Source organism: Aquila chrysaetos, chromosome 16, assembly GCF_900496995.4.
Source record: "Aquila chrysaetos chrysaetos chromosome 16, bAquChr1.4, whole genome shotgun sequence".
In the NCBI taxonomy this organism is placed as follows: domain Eukaryota; kingdom Metazoa; phylum Chordata; class Aves; order Accipitriformes; family Accipitridae; genus Aquila; species Aquila chrysaetos.
In genome coordinates, this window is record NC_044019.1 from 13,664,795 (window position 1) to 13,685,043 (window position 20,249).

At 40.0% G+C, this 20,249-nt stretch overlaps 1 protein-coding gene across 10 annotated transcripts in view; it reads left to right on the plus strand.

Moving 5' to 3' along the window:
* The window catches only part of PTPN5 (protein tyrosine phosphatase non-receptor type 5), an 86,018-nt gene that overhangs the window by 38,945 nt on the left and 26,824 nt on the right, over positions 1-20,249 (plus strand). For 5 of the 10 annotated variants that reach the window (XM_030039666.1, XM_030039668.1, XM_030039667.2 and 2 more), the window contains 4 exons: positions 8,930-9,111; positions 10,050-10,169; positions 12,019-12,102; positions 17,178-17,416. In XM_030039666.1, the coding sequence (XP_029895526.1) occupies positions 8,930-9,111; positions 10,050-10,169; positions 12,019-12,102; positions 17,178-17,416 (625 nt within the window). Of the gene's footprint in view, positions 1-69; positions 83-1,660; positions 1,663-8,929; positions 9,112-10,049; positions 10,170-12,018; positions 12,103-17,177; positions 17,417-20,249 lie in introns of those variants that run through there. The other 5 variants (XM_030039676.1, XM_030039669.2, XM_041129272.1 and 2 more) reach the window with 3 other exon arrangements.

A 20,249-nucleotide genomic window follows, 5' to 3' on the forward strand; every position in this document is an offset into this window, starting at 1 on the left:
TTTTTCTACTGAATACTAACAGTAGCAGTAGGTTAAAAATTACTCTGAAAATTAACCATGGTTGTCCTGGTTTAGTCTGAAAGTCAGTTTCAGAAACGCTTTTTCAGATAGTTGATTTAATAAGCTAGGAAGCTTCTAAGCATTTTCTTTTTTCATGACCTATAAACTGTACTGTCCAGAAATCTAATTACAGAAAAAATTACTACCTTGATAATTTAATTAAATGTATGTTTCTATATGTACAGCCCAACCTAAGAGCAGCCTGGACCCTCTGTAACCATAATAGATATGTATTCCACCACTGATAGTGGAGTCCCTTTTCTACATAAGAATTTAATAGGTAGCAGGAGATGTTGGCTCCTGTTGTGCTTGGGTTTTATGGAAGCTGCAGGAAAAGGGCTAAGATTTTCCATTCATCTTCTGGAATGATGAAAGTTGGGGCTGGTGGACATTTCCACTGCAGCAACTCAGCTGAAGATGCCCTTAGGAACTGGAATCTATCCAGATGGTATTGGCACTTAACATTGTGGCACTTCCCAGTGACAGCCAGTCAATTACTACACAGTACCTGTTGGACTGTTGAAAAAATCACAGCAGCTTGAAAGCTCTTCTAAATCACAGACAAGAGGGAAAACCTCAAGGCCTGGTCTGAAGCCTGAAATTTGCAGAACGTATCAGCAAGCACATAACATCAGTGACTGATGGGGAATCGGATGAGGTTTGCAACTTGTTTGCTGGCCAGTCTCCTCTTGTTGAAGAAGAGGGGAGTCAGTTTGTCTTGCAGTCTGATATTTCTCTTCTCCATCCCTCTCTAGCAGCTTGCAGGCTTGCTTTTCTATGTGACCCTGCAGTATCATAATAATGGTCCTGGGTGAACATGAACATTTTTTCTGACTTCACCTTTTTCTCTCCTCCCACCCATCCCAGATGAAGTGGCAGGTGGACTGAGTGGGAGCAGTGTGAAAATGAATGCAGAGAAAATGTGTGACTCAGCAGTTCAGCAGGGAGCTGCTGAGTGGAAAGGCAACTATTCTTCTCACACACTGGCATCAGGTTCCTGTTCCCTCAGAGATGAAACAGGCCATTTATGGATGGAGCTGTGCAGCCCACCAGCAGGGAGAAGGGGCTGCATATTCTTTCCAGCAGAACTTAGTTCAAGTAGAGAGGAAAGTTTCTTCTCCAAGTTTGTTAAAAATTTTGCCAGTGAAAGGGGAGAAGCATTGGACTAGAAGTATGTAGGCCTCAGTTCACTGCCTGGCTTGCTCACAGATTTTCTGCATGACTTTCCTCCTTGCTTTCCTTTTCTCCTGATTCGTCTTTCCATTTTGGTAATCAGAGTTTGGCTTAAGTAGCAGCCAGAGTGTACCAGCTGAGCTTGAAAGGTGCAAGTTTCCAGTGCTTTTCCTGGCTAGTAGAGGACACCCATTTCCCTCTCTGCACTGTTGTCTCAGAACTCCACAGAGAATGTTTGCCTTTCTCAGAATGAGGCTGCTGACTTTAAGCATGCTAGCTGCCACTCATGGACAAGCAAGTGCAAAGGAAAATTGGTGATACTTGTGGGTTGTCCTCTGTCACACAAGGGTAAATGAACCTTTTTCTCACTCGGTATTAAGGAGGGGCCATTGCAGTGTCTTTTTGACATCTATAATGATGCAAAAAGTTGTGGTATTTTATTATCAGTTTCTGTGTTTTTCTTTCAGAAGGGAGGACTGAAGCAGATTTTTCTCTATAGACTAAGCAACAGCAGGTAGACATTTTATATCAGTGGTCATACTTACTAAAAGCTCAGTTTTAAAGCTATAGTGTGCATTGTTGTTACCAAATTTTCCAGACTTGTGTTCCAGAGTTTGATCTTTCAGATGAACTTTTTCCCTTTCGGCTGATGCAGATAACATGCAAAAAACCCAACACGCCCCTTCCCCTGCACCTTCACCCACCCACCCACACCCCTCCAAGAAAAAAAAAAAAAAAAAAATGCATGGGGTGATGTTCTCTTGAATCTTCAGAGAGCCTGAGACAGTGCCACTTGAGAGCTCTTGAGCAGCTGAATATTCTTCTTGATGGACGTATCAACCCAGGAGTCGGAGTGAATTAAATACCAATTTTCTTGGCTACTTCCAGTGTGATCATTTTATCAGAAAGATCCAGCTTTCCCAGATAGAATCCCTGAATGTTATAATTTTCAGTTGTTGCCCACACAGCTATGAATACCTGTAGTTTGGCCCAGCTAATTCTTATGGTCCAGGGTAGATACACGTAGTGCAAACTGAAAGCATTAGAAATTATAAGCTGAATTTCATCTCAGAATAAGTAACATCGGAGACTGACAACCAGGTTACTGGTATGTAGACTGGTGAAGAGTTTTCCATTCCTCTGTAATGTGTCAGAGATGGTAGTTAGAGGTACTTGAACCTCTTACTTGGATTCATGGTATGTCAGGCTTATTTCTTCTTTGAGCTCTGTTACACAGAGGAGAATGAAGTCTGCAGTTGCAGTTTGCAGACCTACAAAGGACCACTTGATGAATCTAACTGGCTTCCAGTTAGATACCAAAGTGATTTTAGAATTGCTTTGGTGCCTTGAAGTGCTTAGTGGTGAACTTTGTGGGGTATGTAGATCTGTCTGGGTTGTTGCTAGTGTTTGAATTAAGCTGTCTGGTATCTTCTGAAGTAGCACTCTATGTGGTTTTGCATTACAAATGCAGGATCTACCAATCACAAGTTCTTGGCAGCTAAAACTCGGACTTTTTCCAGAGTGGAATTGGAAGTACTGAGACGATTACATTGTTGTAAATCCCTTCTATCTCCAGTCAGGCAGTAGTAGGTAGCTGCAGGATGCATTTGGGAATGTTTTTTTTTTTTTGCAGCTCTTCATCTGGATACTTCTAGGGGCTAGATGCTCTCCTCCCAATCAGAGTGTCATTCAGCCATTTGGAAAAGATAAATGTATTGAACTCTTGTAAACAGAGCAGGTCAGGGATCAAGTAGAGTAGAAGTAGTCAGTACCATATCATGATAGGAAAGGTCAAAAAAAAAAAAAAATTAATAATGGAGGAGCCAGGGAGAAAGAGATACATTCTTAGGATTACAGCAAGTGTTGGAAATAGCATTCCCAGCTTTCAACACAGCTCATTAGATCTTGAGTGTAATTTTTAACATAACTTGTCAAATGAGTTAAGAGTGCAGAGAGCATCAAGGAAAAACAGACTTTCCTAGGTGGTGAATTGTATCCATCTGTAAACAGTAATGATGCAGCTTCTGTCATTATGTTTAGCTCCTTAATATCTGAGATTGGCTGGTTATGAAGAAGTTCAGTAAGTTTCTGAGTTGTAGAATAGTGACCCACCAGTTGGTTTCCTGTGGAGAGAGGAATGTAAGTACACAAGTTGTTTGCCATGCAAGTATGAAGGGTCCCCTTCCTCTTAACCACTTCCTCCCATACCACTGCAGTGCAAAAGAAAGATTGACTTTTGGTCCAAAAGCTAATTATTGTTTCCATCCTTCTTATACTGCAGTGGAAAGCAAAAAATAGAATGTCTTCTCAGCCAATACCTTTCTCCTAAAGCTCCGTTCTTTGATTAGATGAGCTGTCTTTTTACCCTCCAGCACAAGCTACTTCTCATTCATGTGTGCTCTGAGGCAGCTCATTCAGCTTTGATGTGTCTTGCCAGCATTTGGACTTGCCTGCAATCAGTGTGTCTTCTGACCTGTAGATTTAACAAGGTCTTGACTAGATATGTGAAGTACAATGCCAGGGCTATGTCCTGTGTATGCAGTTTAGGTGCATGTGAAAATCAGCAATTGATTTGCAGACCCATATCAGTAGTATGCATTCATCTACTGTTCCCTAATTGATAGCAGGTCTCCCTAGCAGTTACATGGAAATCGGAGACAGTGAGTTCAGTAGGCAGTTGCATTTTGATATCTGAAGAGGCTATACGTGGATTTAGGACTGTGGTATGAAGTGTTAGTAATGTTGATGGATGTGAAGTATTGCTGGCATATTCATACTTTGCAATGCTTCCACACTGTGGTCCCTTCCTATAGAGTAAATTCTTGCCATGCATAGCCATCATGAAGGTATAGACAGGTTCAGAGGGATATGGATCTCCACACATGTAAAAAAAATATGGGACAATGCAGCTGAGCTGCTGTGGTGTGTTGGCTGCTGCAGCTTGAGAGCTGGCAGAACAGGTGAGGCCCGTTTTACCCACCTGTCTTGTGTGTCTGGCAGGTAGTTCCACAGAGCTTGGGCATTCCACCACAAATGAAGAAGCTGACACCATTAACAAAATTTGTATTTCCCAGTGGAAAGGCAGTACTGCCTAGTCCTCCAGAAGCATAATTCCCACAGGCATGGTGTGATGGATGTAAGTAAAAGTCTAGTAACTGTATGAGCACTATATTTTCATAGCTGGGGTACATTTTATTTCTGTTATAAAAATCCTTTTGGTAAGGAACAAGTCTTTTTTAATCTCAAGAATACATTGTTAAATTAAGTCTGCCAACAAAGCTGTGTCAATTCCTTGAGAATTAGCACCCATGCACAAGAGAGGACACAAGTTCCTTTTAAAGTGCTGTCATGGTTTAACCAAAAGCAGGACAAGTGCTAACTTCGTTAGGAAATACAGCCAGGATATGTGGTTCTGGGGGGTTGTTTTTTGTTTTATTTTGTTTTTCTCTGAAGGCTCTTAAGTATGAATCAGTTGAGTTACAGAGCTGCTGATGCCTCGCCCACAGCAACATTCAATTGGATCATGGCATGTTTGTTACTGCAAGGCATTGTTGACTTACTTATCATTACTACAGTGCCTTTTAGTGTTCCAGTTAAGTCTAGTACTCTAAGCACATGTTTTTCTGGGAGTGTATATAGGTATTGTTTCATTCTTCTGCCTTTTATGTACCCACATATGAAGTCAGAAGAAGAAAGAGATGGAGGCACAGGGGTTTTAAAATGGGCATTGTCTGAGTTACAGGAGCCAGCTGATACCTTGTGAGTGGATAAAGATGTTTTCCTGAATAGGTTATTCCATAGCAAAGTGTAGTGCCATTTATTTTTGGCAGCTTGTACTGGTGGCTATGTTTCAGGAAAGAATACAGGATGAACGGATCACTGGCTTGATCCAGAAAGTTCCTTTCTTTGAACAGCAAGGATGAGGTTAAGTTTATGGTGCTGTTTTGAAATTTCAAGTTGCTTTAACAAGCCATATAGCTGTTACAGATGTCAGAGACCTTTTAATTCTTCTGCCAAAGGGTTTTTTTCCTAGCAAGCTTAGTCCTGTGTCTAAGCAGAAGTACTTGGGGAACTTGAATCCCAATCTCCATGATGCAGGAGAGGAGTGATATCAGGAGGATATCACGTGGATGTTAGATTTCATTGTCAGTCAAATCACTAGCAGAACAGAGGCTTAATTCACTCCTCCACAATGTAAGTCATCCTTGTCAGCTGTCTCAAGACCTTCACACTGACCTTGACACAAGAAAACTCTACTGATGTCTCACTCATTTATTACCTAATCTGTGCACTGAAAGAATGCATGGCCCATTAGGGCAAATAATACAGGAATATAGGATTGCAAGATGAAGTGTGAATGGTAATTGAAGTATTGTGTAAAGCTGACATAGTTAAATCAATACAGAACCGTAGGTGAGCATTGTTATGTTTGTTAAAATTTAATCTTTCGTGATTTGGAGTAGCAAATTTTTGAGTGGACTTTAATCCAAGGCACTTTCTTTGTATACCCAAGATATGAATCTTAATCTATACGTTTATATGTATGAATTCAAACAGTTCTCCATTATTTTAGTTCTTGCCTTTGTTGTCTTTTACTGTATTGGTGAAAATACCTGTTGATAACAGTATCAATTCAGCAGAGCTGGAGTCCTGGGCTCCTAGGTCCATAGACCAGATCTCTATCTTATGCAGTGAAAGCAATTGAAAGTAGAAGTAGTCTATTGTCCTTCATATAGGGCAGTCATAAGAAGGAGAATGTGGCTCCTACAATTGTACAGCTGTTGCTAGACAACACTGGAATACCAGGAATTGGGCTTCTGGGCTGTGGAGAGGCATAGATCCCCATGGTTACAGATACAGAGTGGTCCCCTAACTTTGACGTCTTTGTTCCAGAAGGTGTGTGGTTAAGTGGCCTTCACATCGTCATAATAGAGTCAGGGTTCTCTTTCCAACCTAGACAGAAGTGACCTTGTAAAATCTCAGGCTCTTACAGATACGAAAGAAAGAAATTCTGTTTACCTGCTGCATAAGGCTGGTGAATGAACTTTTGGTCAGTTTTAAAAAAAAAGTCTGAAATATGAAATATTATGACTTACAAAAAATAGTTGAAAACTGAGCTTGAAATCTGCATTCCCTGGCTCCTTGTTCTGGTTATCTTCCCAAAGATGTTTTAGTTCTGCTCTGTGTGTATTTTATCTTGAGTTTTGGGGAGGAGTATCCAAGAAAGGAAGTCATTAGGATTTGGAAAAAACAGGAAATAGGTTCATTAGCCATTCCTAGGGACAGAGGTGTGTTATTTAATGCAGATAGAGGAAAAGCAGAACTTAAAACATGCTTAGTGAAAACAGAATGTTAGAGACTTTAGGAGGAAGCTGTAATAAACTATACATAAACAGGTATTTTTCAAGGTTTGTATTTCAGCCACAGGTGCCTGTCTTTTTGCATGGATGGCAAAAATAATTTCTGACATCAAGATTCTGTCCCTGCTAAATTTCAAATTCCTGTTGCAAAACACAGAGCAACATCCCACAAGAATAGCGGGAAAAAATTGGCAATCATTAACAAGGGCTTTCCCCTCAATTCTTGTCCAAATGCAATGAGACATGGAACAGTTTGGAAGCTTGAAAATTTTCAAATTTAACTGTTAAGTTTTAGCATATGATAGAAAATTAAAGTAGAGGTCAGCATGGAAAGTATTTAAGCAGCCTTAACTGTGACTGCTCAGTTGTCCTCCTGGAGTACTTAGAGTCCAGCTCTATGTAGCATGGTATCAGAAGTCAGGTGTTAAGCATATGGTCAGTGTCCCTGGTCACCCAGGACTGCATCTGGGCTCTCTGTGTTTCTTGTGGGGGGTTTGTCATGGGCTTACTGGCTGGAGCCTGAGGGCAGAGAGGTAGAGCTCCATGATCTCTTGCCCTATATTCCAGAAATTGTCTACTTTTCTTTGAAAAGTGCTATTTTCAAGCAGTTGTCTTCTAGCATTAAAGACATATAGATGAAAGTGAAGGAAGTTTTACCACTGTGAGAAATACAGGCTGGAATTGTCGACACTTCTGATTTTACCTCTTTAGTCCTCTATTTTTCCATGTTTTCTTGGCCCGTATTTAATAAGCAATTTTGATAGTGTTTATGCAAATTACTGTACTGAGTCCTTCCTGGCAAATAGTCAGTTAATTTCAGCATATACCTATGGTATGACATACATGGGTGTATGTCTATCTAGATGCACATTCTTTATGCTTCTGGAGAAATACCTGTGTAAACACAATGAAAACAGCTACATATAACCAGTTATACCCAGCATCCCCTGCTCAAGCCACTACCCATCACAAACTGAGTGGAGATACTTTGAAAATGAGAAACCAGTAACCTGAGCTCCTGGGGCAGAACCTGGTAGTAGCTTCCATATGCTCCTTCTTGTGTCTTTGGGTCTCTCCAGTCATTATACAATGATGACCCTGTTGTTGCTGGGTGTCTGTGGGAATGGAGAACTTGGTAGAGGAAGCCATCAGCATTTCCCAAACGCTTCGTTCTCTTGTGCAGGGATGGATGTCATAAGATCTGTTTCAGTGAGGGGAGGGAGAACAATCACAGAGTGGGAATAAATATCTTGTGTTCCTGTCCACTCTCACATTTTTGTATTTTAGAAATCAGAATGGGATATTTTCATGAATCCTTACTGTACCAATGGCCAGACCCTCAGCTGGTACATGGATCCTATGTTTTATTTGCCTAATTAGAGCTGTGGCTAGTTTATGGTTGCTTATCTGACTTAGAGTTACTGTTGTGAGACATTTAGAGAAATGTCTGAGAGGAACATTTTGTAGAAACCTGACCTCAACAAACCACGGAAGGGCCAATGATGTGGATTTTCCCTGGTGCACAGGTGGCTGGCTTAGGCTTAAGGCTAAAGTGTTGTGCACAGGGCAGCCTTGGGACTTCCGTCATGTAGAAAGATGTAAATCAGTAGTACTTATATCAAATGGGTCTGATCTTTCACTCCTTTTAGCTTGTAAATTAATTTATGTCTACACAGACTGTGTTCAAAATACTGTTACTGAGGGACTAGCCACTCCAGTGCATATTTCCACTGAATGGAATAGCATTACATTAAATAGCTCTTGAGTATGAATTCATCCAAGAAGTAGGTTATTAGAATAAAGTCTATTTTATTAGTGCCTTAGGACACTCAGCCAAAACCCAGAGCCCTTGAGCACTATTCAGGCATGTAACATGAAACAGTCTCTATCCCAGAAATTTATAATCAAATTAGACAAAGCAGACAAATAAGGGGAAATAGAGAAATTGAGGCAGGGGAGGGACAAAATGGGTTCTCTGCCACCATGTAGCTGGGAACTGTGGAGCTAGGAAATAGCACAGATGGTTCCTTTTAAAAAGTGAAAACGAAAAGGTGCAGCGATGTAAATGAGAATTTATTAACAACAAAGCCCAGAATCTGCACCTCCGGAAAGAAAGGGAAAATAATTTATCCGCCCACACTTACTTTTTTCTTACGAAGGCAGGTGAATACAGCTGCACTAATAGAGTGTGACGCTCACAATCCTGAGCAGTGCTTAACTGATGCAGAACTGAGAGGTAACCATCGTTTCTAGGAAAACAATAGCCCTTGCAGCCTCCGCGGTGGCTGCAGGGTTACATCCTATTCATTCCCTGCACGTGTCATTTTCACGTGAAGGTCTTTCCAATCCAGCTGTTATGGAGTCAATGGATGAAGCTGAAGGACAACAAGAACAGCTGAACAGGAAGGAGCAGTCCCTGAAAACCTCCCAGAAAACAGCACTGCTTGGTTGGGCTGCCCGGTGGAATGGATTAATGCCTGGAGACAGCATGTATCTGTTTGTCCTCTCACAGATACTGGTAAGGCAGCTTGACATCACGTTGAAATGCTGGGACCCTTCTTTTAAGCTTTGTTGGCTTGCGAGGTTTCCTCCTCATTCATTGTAGATGTAGCAGTGGACATAGCTGCAGTCCTCTCATTTCTGCAGCCACCTCTCCCAGCCTTGCTTTGCAAACAGCCCCTGCCTTTTGATGTCCCAGACTCTCATCCTATTCCCTGCCCCTCTGCAAATGCCTCCTTTGCCAAATGACCAATCTCCCAACAAAACCATTTTCTGTAGCTGATATGTATGGGGGTAAATAACTGTCTTGTTAAAAGGTGGAGTGGGAGGTGTATCCTTTAAAGTTGCAATGTGCCTTTCATGGTTGGGGATGAGGGTATACCTCTGTGTGAGGGTGTTTAAATATAGCAACATTGCTTTTGTAGTTTTATGATAACTGTGGTGCGTGCAGCAACCTTAAGTGGTTCAAATGAAATGTTTCAACATGTGTATGTTTGTGTGTGTATCTGTTTATAGGGATGCTTATGTGAACATGGCTGTTTGTGAGAGCTTTGCATAGTATGAGCTAGGCCTTAATAGTCTTTTAATAACATACAAAGTTCATTGAATTACCAGTTTTAATCTAAAAGTCATAATGCTGAAAGTTCAGAAGTCAGAGGAATCTGTTGCTTTTTTGATGTACAGGCTACCATGGACAGTCCTTTTGCTAGTGTAGATCAGAGTAAGCTTGCTTAACTCAGTGATATGTATCTAGTTAATGGTAGTTGAGCATTTAGCCTTCAGTCTTTTTATTCTTGTTAAGGTACAGCCTAGAAAATACCTGACTTCTTAAAGCAAAAATGATGATCAACATGAAATCAGTGAGAACTAAATTAGGTAATTATGCAGTCTTGAAATGAAAATGAATGTTTGTATAATGAGAGATTCTCATTATGTATTTTATGATTGATTGCACAGCTTCTCTGCATGATGCTGTGGTACAGCACTTATGGGACCATCCCAGCAGCTCAGAACGCCTTTGACCTGCTGTCTTACTTGCTTACTCCATTTAAACAGTTTTTGTCAGATCAAGGGGAGGTAAGTCCCTGTACTCCTCTCTGATTATATAGTTGATGTCAGTAGCCTTGGGTGGTACTTCTAATATCTGTTCTGATTAAAAGTATAATACACATGTACTTCATATAATATAGTGACTGCTGCATTGTGTGTGTGTCCTGAAATGGTGAAAAGAGTTTTCTGAAAATAGTTCCGTAGTTTATCTTCAAGACACAGCGCTCAATTTTTGGCTATCATGTTAGATAAGCACAGCAGATTTTCCATACTGTGCAAATGATTGGAAATGAAACAAAGCAATAAGAAATCAGCCCACTAAGGTTTAGTTCACAGTAAAGGGAGACCTGGAACTTAATTTATTAGGGTGGATAGAAGCTTAAATTCTGGAAGAATGGATCAACCCACATAAAGGGGCAAAATCACAAGATACTCAGTCACAAAATTCCGTTTTTTGTTGAGTGTTTAGAGCATATCTATGTGCAGTAAAAGTATTTCAGGTGTACTAGGTGTACAGATTCAATTATCTTTAAAAAGCTACCCCAGTAAAATTGCTTAGCTTCTCATCATGACATAATGACACATATACCAGTATGATTCATCTGATAAATTACTGGGGTAATTATACCCAGTGCAGATTTCTCTAGTGTGGACAGAACCTTAATTAAATGTTAAGCAGCTACTTTGAAAAATCAAGTGAAATATATTTGCTATCAGAATGCTTAGATTCATCGTACATGATCTTTGTAGCAGAGGCTATGCAGTACAAATAGGAAATCTGACTCAGTGCCTCTTGTGGTTTAAGTACAGTGGAGACTGTTTTCTGTATTGTTTTAACAATATTTATGAGCTGCTCTTTTGTTTATTTGAAAGAAGCACTTTTTCTTTGCCCTTTCTCAGTTGGATTTATTATGCACAATCAGAGCTCTTCATAGAGTATAGCCTGTATCTTATTTACAGTGGGTCAATCATTAACAAATTGTTCCTTACAGAAAATCCCAGATTTATAGGATTTTGACTTAAAGTAAGTGTTCAGTGTGGAACAAACTGATTCCTAGAATGCACCACAAGAACACTCCAACTATGACTCTGTGCAGATGTTCATGCATATCTGAGGACTGTTTATTATAGCACTATTTACTGTGCAAATTTAGACTTGAAAACAGTAAAGGCAAAGAAGTCTTCTGACATTAAAATAAGCAAATGAAAGCTCTTAACTCTGAATTTCTCTTTAGCTGTACTAGTGGGTCAGAAACAGAGTAAAACTCCTTGCCCACTGAAGCCTATTAGAATTGAATTTTGCTCCTACTACTGAGAACAGGCTGAACTCTAAACTATTTAAATATGACTAAGACATTGGAGTGAATTTCACTGCCAGTGCTGTGAATGAACCTGATGGTATTTCACAGAATGTGTAGAAAATGTAGAAAAGTCCTCCGTGGTTGGGTTTTATGTAAGGATCATAAACATGGGAACAGTAAACTTTCTTCAAAGCCCTTTGCCACAGTATAAAATTACACTGACTGTGGCAGTGAAACATTGGTCCAGGCTGCAAAATTGAATCATGGATCCAGATCTCAATTTTGGCAATGCATGAGGGTAGGAAGCAGATTTCCTGTTTGCCTTCACAGTGAAATCTGGTTTTTAGACCTTCTGAGATGCTGGGGCTTAGAGGTGGTTTCAATTTCAGTATTCTCCAAAGCCTGGCATTTTTTCTGTTGGTGGTGGTGGCTTTTCCACAGACAAAAGTATGGTATGATTAAATCTGCATGGGAAATCCAAGAATGAATACACTGTTTGCCAAGAACATGCATGCAGATGCTATACTGTGCCCTTAAATACTTTATGAATCATTGTCAATTCTGTTGTTTCACAGGACCTGAATAGAATCGGGAGCATTGTGGTATTGTACATCCTGCTGTCTTTAGCTTCTCTAGGACTGTTACTTGTAGGATCTCTGGTAAGTTATGATACTGTGCAAACTATATCCATGCCCTTTCTCAGCAAGTTTTTGTAAGATGTCCAATTTACCCGAAGTTGTTGATGTTATGCCCAAGTTGATTGTAAAGCAACATCTTTGGGGCTATTTCTGTATAATTATCTGCTTGCTTTACATAGAGGAATCATGACTACACGTACCCTTGCTCAATTTCTTGATGAATTGGGGATTACACTGATGGTTTTTATTCTTGCCATCCACAGATGGGCAAACTATTTTCACTTAAATAGAAGGGATGTGGTCCAGTAATGGGACCATCTAATATTGCTGCCTTATGAATTGGCTGCAGAGCATCCAGTGATTTAAGTGGCAGAAAGAGCCATTCCAGAGCACCAGTGCACTTGTGAATGTAATGCCCTTGTAGATGTAGGCCAAGGCCCCAGTTGCAGAACAAGATTAGTGGCATGACTAAAATTGATCTAGTTAGCTGTCAGCTGTTTGGGAGCAGGAGGAGTGTATTGTGTTTCTCCCTTGATTGTGTAACTGGCACAAAGTTCTGTGGTAGATGGGAAAGCTATGGAGAATTGTTCTTTTTAGGGAGCTCTAATTGAACATGGCTTTTCATAGCCCTGTATACTGTTCTGCTAGAGTGGGAATGCAGTTACTGAATATGAAGGTGGAACATCACCTCCTGTCCTTACAGCAGTGCACATTCAGGTAGCTCAGGAAGCTGAAGCTGTACTGTGTACGTGCCGTTTGAGTGATGTGCAGTATAATGAAGTACGTCATAGAATCACAGGACTGTTGGTGGGAAGGGACCTCTGGAGACTGCTAGTCTAACATCCTGCTTGAAGCAGGGCTGTTGCCAACAGTCAATAAGGTCAGCCATGCGTTTCTCTACACAGGTTTTGAAAACCTCCAGGGAAGGAGATGTATCATCTCTCTGGGTACCTGTGCCATGACTGCATGTCGCTCTTGGGGAAGAATTTTTTCCTAATGTCTGATCTAAATTTCCCAAAGCTGAATGTCCAAGCTGAATTTCTGCAGCTTGTGGCCATTGGCCTTTATGATACCAGCTGCCGCTACCAAGAAGAGCCTGGCTGCATTGTCTCTGGAGCTGCCCTTCCAAGTAGTTGCAGGCTGCTGTTAGATCACCCCAGCCTCCTCTTTGCCAGGCTGAACAAGCCCAATTCCCTTCACCTTTTTCAAAAGTCATGTGCTCCAGACCCCTGACCTCCTCTGTAGCCCTCTACTGGGCCTACTCCATTTTGTCCGTATCTATCTTAAACTGGAGGGCCTAAAATTGGACACAGTATTCAAGGTACAGCTGCATCAGTGCCAAGGAGAGGGGAATACCTCCTTTGATTTGCTGGCCACACTCCCTGGTGGAAAGTTTGTCATATTACATACCATGGTTAAGTTCACTCAGAGGCAGCACAGTGGCAAAATCTTCTGTTTAATGTGTCAGGTGAATGAACTTTTTAAAACCATTCACAAGGTGAAGTAATTAGTGTTAATGTCTCCATTATTGGGATCATTGATGTAGGCAAGGAAGTTAGCCGGGTTTATACAATTTTCTGCTTTTTCAATGCTGCTGTTCCTCATCCCGATGAATTTTGTCCTCAAAAAATAAACTTCTAGTGTTTTTGTAATTGCAAATATTAAAGAACAAAAATGAGACATCTGAGAATTGTGATGAACTGTGTCAATTCCAGGTAATTTTGCAGCAAAACATTCTGAGCTGGAAATCAGAATAGCAGGGATTTGATTTTTCTGCATATCTAACCTATTTTTTGGTGGATGGAAACTTTTTATTGCTGACCCATTCTTAGCACAGAAAGTAACTTTAAATGAAAGCTCTCTGTGCCCAAAAATTCTGATCTCAGTTTGAACTGCTTTGCATATGTAGTAACTCCTTGCAAGTGAACACTTATATCAGTGTAGGTGAGAGCAGACTTGGCCCGTTTTTAAGTGTTCATTAAAACTTTTGTACAGAAAACAGTTTTATAACAGTTTCCACGTAGTCAAGCTTGCTCTGTTTTGTATTCCTGTGGTCTGTGCTAACAGTCTTCTAGCTAGAGTGGAGGCACGAATGTCACTGTTACAGCCTGGTCTCTGGACAAGTTGCAGAGCACCAGAATATAAGAAACTTCCTATGAGTTCAGACCAATGGTCCATCTTGCCCAGTATGTTCTCTCTAACAGTGGCATTAGGAAGGAGAGGCTGTTTAGAGAGACCATATGAGCCTTGTCCCTTCCTACCTACCTGTTACCTTACTCTTTGACATCTCAGGTCATGCTGCTTTGCAGTTTGAAAACATCTGCTTCCACCAGTATTTAGGGAATAAGGTATAAAATAGTCATTAGCAGAACATTGAAAATAATGTAGTGATGGAGCTAAGGAGGGTTTCTAGAATCCCAGCCTGGTGGAAAAGACAGTTGCATGAAGACAGTTTTCTTTATTTTCCTTCTGTCTCAGCTGAGTGGTCTCTCTCTCTTTCTCCTCCCCTCTTTGTTTTTTTGTGTGTGTTTTAAATTGGTTTTAAGCAACGTGCTGCTTAGAAGGGAACTTGAAGGGGTCTTTTACATTGAGGAGTGCCTTTATGATGAAATCTTTCTTTCCCAAATGTACCCTTCTCTCTTTATAGATGGACCTGATACGTCAGTCCCACACTTAAGTATATGCTAAATGGCATACCAGTGAAAAGCAGCTTATGCATTTTTTTATTGAGCAGCTCTGGTAACTTACAGTAATGCTTTAGTAGTTCCCTGGGGAAGGGAGAAAATGTGCCTGTTTGTACAGGTACTTTGTTGCTTTAGTGTAGAGCAATAACTGTTGGGCCATATAACAAGGCTAAGAAGTGGTGGTTAAGTGGATTCTCAGAAGTGATACCAGGAGAACGGAGGCCCTGTCTGGTCTGTGCACATGCTAAAGTCCAGCTCATTCCCATACCAGGGAATTTGTGACTGTAATATATGTACAGTGAATTTTTCAGGAGAGTAGACCTTAGCTGACATTTGAAGCACTTTTCTGAGAATAGCCAGGTACCAGAATGTGTTCAGAGGTTAGCAATCACAGTGATAATAAAAGGCTGGATAGAGTGCTTGAGGCTTGTATTAGTGATGCTGTCTGTTTTCTGTCCCATATAATGGTGTGTTAAGACCCTGGCAACTGCAGAGAACCAGCATTGAGCTGTTTAGTCCTCCTGAACAGTTTTCAGAGCTATTTTTCCATTATTTAGTTTAACCCCATCACTTTTATGTGTAACTTAATGTCTTCCAGTGTCTTGGGCAGCTCTTATTTACCACACACTTCTTTCAACCCAAAGAAAAGCTGCTTTGTTTCTAGGGTGAACTTTTTGTTCCTTTGGATTTACAGTTAAATCACCAGTAAAATAAGTCCCGTGTCACCACACCAGCTCTAGAATCTATAACATATAATTGGTACCTAGACCTTACACTTGTCCCTCAGCACAAGTGTTGATTTTTAGTAACAGTAGCACTCTCCAGCAGTATGAAGTTGTTGAGCAGATACTTTACACTCTGAACTGCTCAGCTATTACAGTCTTGCAGTATGTGAAAGAACCATGGCTAGTACTGTGGGACTGCCAAGCTCTAGAAGTCATCCTGGGGAATGAAAATAGAATCAGATCTTCAAGCTTCTTGCCTGTCATCCAACAGGCCAAGCATGTAGGACAGACTCGGTTCAGACTTGGCCCAAAATTTGTGTAAAATAAAGGTCTAGTAATCATGTTCCTATGTTTGCTTTTGTAATTACTGTGTACCGTGATTAACTGAAACAAAAAAAAAAAGATTTTGTTTGAAGTAACTGTCAAATGAATACTGCTGCTTTGTGACAGTCTAACATTTGCTGAAGCTGACTATGAACAGAAATTAAAACTTGCTTCACTTCCTTTTATTCTTCAGGCTCAGAGAAATGAGAGTACATGAAGACACACAGGCACAAGAAAATTGTTGTTTAAAATCCTATACAAGTTAATATGCTTTAGTAGCCTAGGAAGAGAAATTTCACCTTTTTTAATGGCACGTTTTCTAAATTCAGCTGCCCATTTAAATGCCATATAAGAAAAGGATGAAAGAGGCTTTACTTTGGAAAATACGAGCCCTTATTCTTAGTCTCAAAAGGATGTGTGACAGTACAATATAGTTTGTATAACATTTAGCCTGAGTGATACTGCTCCTAGTTCAATGCTACAGGGATGAAGTTGGCCTAAGGTTCCAGATCCTGGAATTCAGAAGTGGGCTTGAAATTTTTAACTGAGGCCTGTGTGGAGGGTTAGTCTACTGATACAATCTCCAAATCATCTAGTGTGCCACAGCATCCATGCAAACCAATATGATACAGTAATTTTTCAGATTCATGCCATTTCAAACCTTTCATTAATTTATATTATAAACTTTAATATTACATTTATGTCCTAGAACTTCACAAGATTTATTATTAAATGTATATACCATATTTAGATCAGATAATTAGATTACAAAACAGTCTTTGCCACTGGCCAAAAGGTGATATGGGCATTCTGAGTCTCAAAACAGGTACATCAAAATCAAGGCCTCTTTAAAAAATGATTGATTTATACATGAATTTGTGGTACAGTGCCGGATTTTCAAAGATGTGCAGTTCAGGAAAACTGTATTTACTTTAGCCCAGCTATATCTAAATTTTAGATGGAAAACCATAAGGAGAGGTACGACTTGTAGAATAATACAATAGTTTTTTATTTTGTAAACAAACCTAGGAAGTGTAAGAAACTGAACAAAAGGACAGTGATATCATGTTGGCTTGCATGTGATGGTCACAAGCACATTCCACTTCCACTGTATCCCTGAGTTAAGCCTGGCCAGCTCTGTGGAAACCTCTGTGGCTGAAAGCAGGTTTGAATGGGTAGATGTGAATCCTTGTAACATGCACCACAAAGCTACTTCTGCATGGAACATTCCTGTCCTCTTCAGTACTCTCCAATTCTAATACATTATAGCAAACTGGGATGCTGCCCTAAAGACCCATCCTCTAGGCTGTATGGAAGGGCTGGCAACAAGCAGAAAGCTTTTTTAAATGTTTGTTTCCTCCAGTTTTGGCATCTGCTCAGAGCCCGTCCAGACCCCCCCTTTCCACTACAAGAGGACAGACGCCAATCTGTGAGCCGGCAGCCTTCATTCACGTACTCAGAGTGGACAGAGGATAAAAATGAGGATGACTTCCTAGATTTGGATCCTGTACCGGAGACTCCGGTCTTTGACTGCGTAATGGACATTAAAGCGGAGACAGATCCAGCTACTCTAACGGTTAAATCCGTGGGCTTGCAAGAAAGGTAGGGTAGATGTAACTAATAGGGGAAAGTCTGGTCCCAGATTTTGTGGATTTAGGAGTTCTGTGCCTAGTAGGAAGCTTTATTGCCTTCATGAATGTCACTTTAAAATGTGGTTTTAAAGCCAAGCATCTGCTTTTTTTCCTGTCTTGTTTTCAGTCCAGTCATAAATAGAAACATATTAGCCAAAAACCAGACAGTTTCTAGACAGCTGTCAACAAGTGTTATTCAAAAGCATAATTTCTTTCCTTCAAAATATCCATTTGTGTTTGATCCGTCTCTTGCCATTCCCCAAGATGGCAACTGCGTAGCATGAAATCCACTACAGGGCCGTGGAAGCTTTTACCTCTGAAAGAGGTGTATCTTGTTAATTTTTTTCTGTCACTCATGCTAGAGGATTAGTCCTTTCTCCAAAAGCAAACCATAGGACAAGTGGTAATCTGCAATAACTCTCATGTAAATAGGTTAGTCCAAAAGCAAATTAATTCCTTTGAAATTAACCCAGTAATGAACCTTTGGGGTGAGCCAGTGTTCACTGCTTGAACCATCAGGACAACAGAGCTTCTCGGAGAGATTCACAGTGGGGAAAAGACAGTTTTATGACAAAACGAAGATCTTTTTCTGTTTTGTGTTCTTTCATTTGTCTTAGTTAAATAGAACAAAGATCTTGGTGATAGAAATCCTGTGAAAAAATTCTGCAAAGGTGATGATGTTAGGACCAAGAATGAGGTTACTGAAGGGCCCAACATAGCAAAGTATCACTTTTCTTTGTTTCTAGGTTTTCAAGCTTAATTGGAGTGCTAACCGTAGTTAATTCTCATATCCAAAACTTAAAACAAAAGGCAGAACTTAGATTTTAAAAAGTGTGATGCTGAGTTTCCAAAGCTCCACATGACACAGTAAAAGGGAATGTTACAGAAGAGGCTTTTAATTTGCACTCTCTGAGCTTAGAATGTTTTTTCTCGCTTTATTCTTGGTTACAACATTTGTTCTAAAATGTCCTACCTTTTACTATTATATTCTACTTTAAATATGAGATTGCAGTAACCTCTGGGGCTTGTCCCTGAGCCTGCTGCTACCAGTGAGTTTTGCCATTGTTTCTCGTTATGGGCAAGACTGGACTTGAAATGCATCAGTCATTTGTGCTTTTCACTATCCCTGATTCCATTCCATTTCTCTCATTTTAAAAATTTCTTCTCAGGTGACTGCTAGCCTGCAGGAAAGTTATTCACTGTTTCAAGAGAATTGGGGAATATCAGTTGGGAAATATTAATTAGTTCAAGTAATGAATTACATTTAAAAAACTGTCAAAGAAGTATAGATGGGGAAAAAGAAAGCAATTGCTTGAAGTTCTCACACTAGGTAGAACATGTACACTTAAGATGTGAAATAAACTTGTTTTCAACATACATGTGTGCTTGAGAAGCCAGACATTATTTCAGGTTTGAGCTGTGCTCTGACAGATTTCATTTATATCAAGCATTGGTCATTCTTCCTTTGTTTGGTGTTGTGTTGAATTATCTACCTATCCCTCTTTTGCATCCATTCTTCTCTCTCTCTTACTTCCCTCACATTCTTTAACCACCTACACCATTAGAAGGGTAGTCACTAGCTAAATTCAAACAGTGCTGAATGTTACTCTTAAGAAGAAACAATCTCATCTCCTCATGCTGAAGACTATTAATATCTTTATGTATGTAGCCTCTTCTACCTTAAAAGAACCAAAAGCATTCGTTATCAAATGCAGCTGTTTCTGGGGAGGAATGTAGTAGCTATTTAACAGCACACAGGAGGATAGGGTAGAAAAGTCTTTTGAAAGGTGTCACTAAAGATTCAGTGTCTACCACTAGTGGTCATGTTTCGTCCAAAACCATTTCCCCATGACTGTGAATCATAGCAGGAGGCTGGCTGCACATTCTTCTGGAAAAACTCCTGAATCCAGAAAAGGGCTGTGATCCAAGTAACAACTTCTACTGTCTTCTCTGTGAGCTGGTCACGCCTGCATGTTTACATGGTTTTTCAACAGCTCCTGCAAACACCTCCTAACTAGATTTTGCCAGTTGAGAGTCATCAAAAATAGGTTTACTGTGTGGATTCATAGAACATTACATCTAGTAATCATCGTATTGTGTGATTTTATTATTATGTTAAAGATACTTAAATATAGATTCACTGATGGCACTTGAATCTTACTTTTGTCTGTGATATGCAAGATTGACAGAAGCTCAGAAATGCTTTAAAACTGCATTCAATAAACAATGCAGGCATATTGACTTTTTCAGTTTTTTGTGTGGCTAATTTACAGTAAAGTCACTAAAGATTCTACATTCGACAGCATCTCTTGTTTTTAATGTAACTGTTAAAATATTGGGACATTCATTTTACCCTTTTCATGATTTACTGTTATGGAAAGAAAGTTTTTCAGACAGAAAAATTATTTGCTGTAATGGTTGGCTTCTCATGTCTTTTTTACTATTGAACTGGTAGTGTTTATCCCAAGATCTTACCCCACTGATGTTGTCTGTGCTACTAATAAATGGTTATTCAGTAGGATCTGGCCTGACGAAAACTAAGACTGAGATTTTCACCAATGGTGTCTAAAATGTCAGTCCATATTTAGGCATCCAAAAATACGGTGTGATTTACACAAGTATGAAAACTTTGCCTGCTCAGCACCTTTGACAAGCGAATTGCTTCTATTTAGGTGACAAATTATACAGTTACCCCACTACAGACAACACTTTGAAAGTGTTGGCCTTCATATTCCAGTGTAGAAAATCATCTTCCGGTCTTGTCTACACAAGAAGCATCAGCCATTTTTCACAGTTAGTGACCC